This window comes from Triticum aestivum, chromosome 5D, assembly GCF_018294505.1.
Source record: "Triticum aestivum cultivar Chinese Spring chromosome 5D, IWGSC CS RefSeq v2.1, whole genome shotgun sequence".
Taxonomy (NCBI): Eukaryota; Viridiplantae; Streptophyta; class Magnoliopsida; order Poales; family Poaceae; genus Triticum; species Triticum aestivum.
Window position 1 is genome coordinate 415056664 of NC_057808.1, and position 6017 is coordinate 415062680.

At 58.4% G+C, this 6017-nt stretch overlaps 1 protein-coding gene across 1 annotated transcript; it reads right to left on the reverse strand.

The window, feature by feature from the left end:
- Window positions 1-1585: 1585 nt before the first annotated feature.
- Window positions 1586-3808, reverse strand: LOC123122242 (BAG family molecular chaperone regulator 1). The gene is made up of 4 exons (XM_044542394.1): window positions 3154-3808; window positions 2793-3049; window positions 2550-2696; window positions 1586-2426 (listed from the first exon to the last, which is right to left on the reverse strand). The coding sequence occupies exons 1-4, from the start codon at window positions 3401-3403 to the stop codon at window positions 2025-2027; spliced, it is 1056 nt and encodes a 351-aa protein (XP_044398329.1). The 5' UTR covers window positions 3404-3808; the 3' UTR covers window positions 1586-2024.
- Between the last annotated feature and the right edge of the window lie 2209 nt (window positions 3809-6017).

Here is a 6017-nt window from a genome sequence, read left to right on the forward strand (position 1 = left end):
CACGACCAGGCTCACTAGCTACGACAAGAGCCGGTTTCGAAAACATGATGAAGTCTTTGACGGGGAGGAAGGACACTGGCACTGCCGAAATTTCATGTTCGAGACATTTCAAACTCCTGCGCCGTCCTCACAAGTGGCAATTGATGGCTATTTTGCAGCAGACACACCACCGCCCGCCCCTTGGTAGCCCTCGCCTATGGCAGCGAGGGGAAGGACAAGATCAAATATCGTGCATCGCCCTTAGCGACGCAGACACAAACAATCCAACACGGGAATGAGCACGACGCTGCCGGGGCCCCCAAAAAAAGCCATCGACTGCTCCGCACCGCCGGTCGATTGATCACCATTGCCGCCCGAACATAGGCCGGAATTTCTTGGCCCTCGAACCAGTAGCCGAAACACCAGCCTAGCCTATGCAGATACGCGCTGCAAAAAGTCCACTTGGACCTCACCATTTGCCAACTCATTCCCCCCTCCCTCTCTTTCCGTGCCCACCCACACTCCCCCGCGCCCTCTCACCCTTCCTTCCTCGCCTCAAGCAACGCATCTCTCTCCCTCTCTCTCTCTCTCGCTCGTGGGAAGCAGATATTCTATACGTCCGTAGTTGGCCGTAGCTGCATCCTGTCCGGCCCAAACAACTCTCTCTCCCCACACGAGGAGCTCCCGATGCAGCAGCTAGCAGTCGCGGCACTACTATTCTGGACGCAGCCGGCCACTTGCATTAGGGTATGTTTAGCATGGGCGCAGGGCGTCGATTGGGCCCGCAAACCGTGTCACGGGGAGAAGACCGCTTCAGGCCTTGCCATGCCTACAGCTCCAACGTGCGTGCTTCTCCTCCTCCACGGGGAGGCAAACAACCGGACCGAGCTGCGCTGAGTTGGAGCATCAAGATCTCTGTTCTCAAATATAGGTCTTTCTAGAGATTTCAACAAGTGATTACATACAAAGCAAAATGAGTGAATCTATTGAAATGTTTAAAAAAACTTATATTTAGGAACGGAGAGAAGCAAAAAGTAGCTAGCCAGCAGGTGCACTGCGAGTACAGCCTGCCAAAACCATTTGTCCTCGTGGCATAACTCAGCTAATCAAGCGAGCTGGGCCGACAACCGGGCAGTACAAATTTGGAACAACCCTGCAGCTGCAGCTGTAGGTCGGACCCAATGAAATGCAGCTGGCCGGTTCAGGTTAACACCCAGGAACATGGCGTGTTGCCGACCGACCAAACTAATGGAACCTTCTATCTAATCAGAGCCACACCCAAACGCAACCATCATCATGCGCTTCTCACCAATACAGCCACACCCACAGAGTAGTACCGAGCGAGCGCGTCCAGGCACGACGTGCACCAACCACCACACTGTCAATGGACCCAGCCTTGCCTGGAACCAACTCGCTCCTGTCCCTGTGCTGCGTGCCTGCGCTCATGGCCAACAATAATTCGTGCCCCGCGCCCCACACGACACAACCACAGCAGCGAGCCCCAACCAATCAATCAAATCCATGGCGCATTTGGATTCCAGAGCACCACCAAATCTCACACCCCGATCATCACCCGGCAGTACGATCACCACTTGCGATGGGGGAATCAACCAAGCAATCCAATCATAGAGGAATCGATTGATGTAAGTAGTATGTAGTAGGTAGTATGAATCACATATACATGCTATTTTTCAAAAGAAAAATCCTTCACACTAAGACCACCACCGGCGCTTATTTTCTGCACGGACGGGACGGGACGGAACGGAATGGACGAACACGCTCGCCACTTCACCGGCCAGGGCCTGTTCATCTTCTGTTGTTTGATGTACATACATACATACACTCGGAACAAATTAAAAGAAAGAAAAATGGGGGAAACGATCCATCGAGGAAAAGGAAAGAATAAACAGACGGAGGAGCAAACAATCGGCACCAGATTGGTCGGATCGGATCGAGCAGAGCAGAGCGATCGACTGATGGACGGACGCACGAGAAAGGAATCAAGCTAGGCAGGGGCATGTACCATGCCGTCACGGGCGTTGCGGCTAGAAGAGCTCCCAGTCGAACCGCGGGATCGGCGAGGCGTTGTTGTTGTTGCTGGCCGGCTTCGTCGTGGTGGTCGCGGCCGCCATGGTGGTGGTCGCCGTGGCCGACGACGTCGACGGCATTGACGACAGCAGGTCGAACGTCTCCCAGCTCGCCGTGGGCGGCGCCGCCGCAGCCTTGCCGGTCGCCGGCGCGGGCTGCTGCTTGAACTGCCGCCGCTGCGACACGGGCGGCGGCCGCGGCGGCAGGTGCAGCGACCGGTCGGCCTTCGCCGGCCCATTGCCATGGCCGTTGGCCTTGGACGCCGCCGCGTTCTTGGCGTGGCCGTTGGCCGTGGGCGCCGACGCGTTCTTGGCGCGGATGACGTCCAACGTCTCCACGTACTTCTGCACCCGCTTCTCCTGCACCACCAAAAGATTCATAGAGCCGAAGCGGATTCAGTCGTGCTCAGCTCCTGTGGGCAGTTAATGTGCTCGTCAACGGAATTGGCGGGGAACTTAATTCGGCCGAGCGTGCGTGCTGACCTGCAATCGCCGCTGCGCCTTGACCTCGCCGTCGGCGGCGATGGCGTCCAGCTTGACCAGCTCCGTCATGAGCGCCTCGGTGAGGGCGACCACGTCGGCCTCCACCACCTTCCCGCCCTTGCGCACGATGGCCTCCAGCGCCGACACCTGCAGAGCAGCAGCACCACCCGAATTCGATCAGACACCCACCTAACCCCATCGACGAGACGAACGCAAGCAATCCAGTGGTGATTAAGTACGCACCTTGGTGGCGAGCTTGTCGACGTCGAGGCTGATGCGGGAGACGGACTTGGAGGCGCGGTGCGCCTTGTCGGCGCGGCGCTGCTCGATGAGGCGCTTGGCCTGCGCGTCGGGGTCCTCGAGCAGCACCAGCTTGGAGCGGTCCTTGACGCCGGACATGTCGAGGAAGGCCTTGGAGTCCATCTCCTTGCCCTTGTAGAGCACCTTCTGGTCCTCGTGGTGCAGCCCGGTCTTCTCGGACATCATCTTCTTCAGCTCGCCTGCACCACCACCACCATTCACCCTCAGTCAGCAGCTAGCTCGAGCTCGAGTCGAGTCAAATCAAAAACCGAGAAACCAAATTGATTTGATTCGCGTGCATTACCGAAGGATGCCTGGGAGTTGATGTAGATCTCGTGGGAGACGCCGTTGAACTTGACCTTGAGGCGGACGGTGGGCACGGGCGCGCCCGCGGGGGCGTCCGAGTCCGGGTCGCGCTTCTGCACCAGCATCCCGCCGGGCCGCACCTCCCACTCGTCCTCCTTGAGCGCCTCCTTGGCCGCCGCGGGAGAGACGGGGGAGGTGGTCTCCTTCATGGCGTCCAAGAATGTAGCTTTGCCCTTGGCGCGCATCATCTTCTCATGACACGTATATACGCCGCCCGCACGCGCAGAGAATCAACCGGCCAACCCTAGCAGCCTGCACTACCCTCGGCAACAACCAAGAACAATCCGAGAACGAGGAAGGAGACGGAAGCTCTGAGTCTCGGCTCCGAAAATCTCTCCTCGGACTGCTCTGCCGCGGCAAGAGCAAGAAAGGGGCGAATTTGCTGGATCGGGGCAAGACCAGGAGACACGATCCTCGGTGCGGCGCAGGTGGCTCCCCTGGCGTCGACTCAATTGGGGAATGAAGAAGGATGAGGGGAGGAGGCAGAGAGGTAGGTGGGAGGGTAGGAGGTAGGAGGAGGAGAGGTGGGGAAAGAAAACACACAGCGCAGCGCAGGTGGGGAGGGTACAAGGAGGAGGAGACTATACAGCTCAGGGACAGGGCGGCAGCGGAATATTTATACTGGAGCGGCCCGAGAGGAGGAGGCGTGCTCGGGAGTGAGTGAGAGCGCGCATGTGGGTGGATTCTGGAGTAACAAACGGGGCAAGTAAAACATCCGGCGGTGCAGCCGTAGCCGACGCCGACGGCCGGCGCGTCCCTTCCCGGCAAGCAACACAACGCCGACGTGTACGTACGTGAGGACGACGGAATAAATCGGGCCCGAAAAAGGGCCACCCTCCCACCCGCCATTCTGCATGCCCTTTCCCGTGACCAGCGAAAAGTGGCCAGCGGACACGCACGCCGTTCGCGTGGACGCCTCGCCACAGTTTCTTTTCTGTCCGTTTTTCGCTCTGTCCGTGTCGTGCAGTGGCATGCGAACCCGGCGAAGGCTTGGCCGGAAATGGAAGGTGGCTTGGCCGGGACGGCTGGGCGTTGGCGCTCGGGCCTTAGGCTCCAAGCAACCGTGGCGTCGCGTCCCGGCCAAACTTGCCACTTACTCGCGTGGCGATTGGCATCGGCACGGCACACCAACCTCCCTTTTCCCCCCTCTCGCTTTCTCCTCCCTTGCACTACCTGCTCCTGCTCTTTCGCCCAAGCCAAGCCGGCGCCTTTCCATGCCATGCCCTGACGTGTCGCCCTCGCCGGGAGCGGCAGCAGCGATCATCGGGGGCTTGACCAGCCTCGGCCGGTCGGTGGTGGTACTGTGCCTTTGCCCCCAGCCCAAGCGTTGCCGACTGGAGTAATAATCGTGCCTCATAAGCGACTGCTACGATGAATCGTGCATGCACCGTCATGCGCCGACGTACTACGTATCAGCCGCGAAAGGGTGGCCTAGGTCTATTTCTGGCATGGCACGCGCCGGTGCCCTGCTCACTCCATCGGTGGCCACCACCAGCGGCGACGCCTACTCTACTCTGGGAGTGGGAGTGCCTGCACACTTATGAGGCGAAGCTGCGGCTCGACAAAGGGAATGGACGCACGCATGCAGATGCAGCAGCAGCTCCTGATGGCCTCGCGCACTGGCTGGCAGGCGCAAAAGAAGGGGACTGGTCGTACGTACGGACACGCGGTGCGCCTACCATTGACCCTGGTCAAACGAGCAAATAGTGCCAACTGTGCGATCAGTGACCGGAGCTCAGGAGCAGCAACGCCGACATGCTCCAGACCCAGAGTTCAGACCAGGGTTTCGTTTCACTGTTTTACATTGACCGACCGTCAGCAGGGGAGGCCGTACCTGCGAGCGCTTTTGACTTTTCTTCCCCACGCGCACGAAAAAGAAAACAGAGAAACCGGTGGGAGAAGAGAGGCTGAGGGGAGGGCTCCACGCCACGCCGCCGCGGCCAATGGTGTGGTGTCATCCATCGGTCACCACACGCGAAGCCGAAGCCGGCCAAGCGAAGCGAGACCAGCCCAGCTCAGCCGCTTCCGTGTGAGGGGACGGAGGCCCGCACCGACAGCGCGGCCACGCGCCGGCGCGCCATGCGCCCACGTCGGCGCGGCGACGCGATCGGACAGCGACCGTGCAACCTACGCGCCGGACTCCGGAGGCAGGGCGGGCGGGGCCCCCGCACGCCGGCGACGCGGCACCCACCCACGTCCGCAGCGCGCACCGCGTGCGTGCGTGCGAGCGAGCGAGCGAGCTGGAGCTTAACGAGGTTCATAGTACTACTAGTAAACAAATACTCCTACTACTGCACCGGACCTTTTTTCTTCTTATATCGATCAACGGTAACATCTACGTACGTATCTGCATTGCTGTGTTGGCGGCTTGTTGTAGAGTGTAGATGTGCGTGGGCGCCTGAAGCGGCCAAGGAGATGGAGGCGTGCTGCTGCAGGTTGTGGTGGGTGTCAGTTTGCAAAAAATACAGGAAGCCCAACAAATTACCGACTGAACGCAGGTAACCGTTGCTGATCCAGTGATGTTCAGCCGCACACACACAGATGGGGACGCAGCTTCGGTGACTTTACGAAGCCAAGTCTCACAGTAACTTAGCCCCATTACCAACAGTCCGTTAAAGTTCCAACGTTCCAGATTGACCTATTTTTCATACTAAATTTTTTAAAGTGTTCATAAAAATTTGAAAAAAACCCAATAAATCATAAATGTTTCGTTTTGTATTCTGGCAAAGTTTTAACCCATTTGGATGCATAGTTTGTGATTAAATAGCTTTTTGAGCTCAAATAAGTAAAAGATGTGTATTC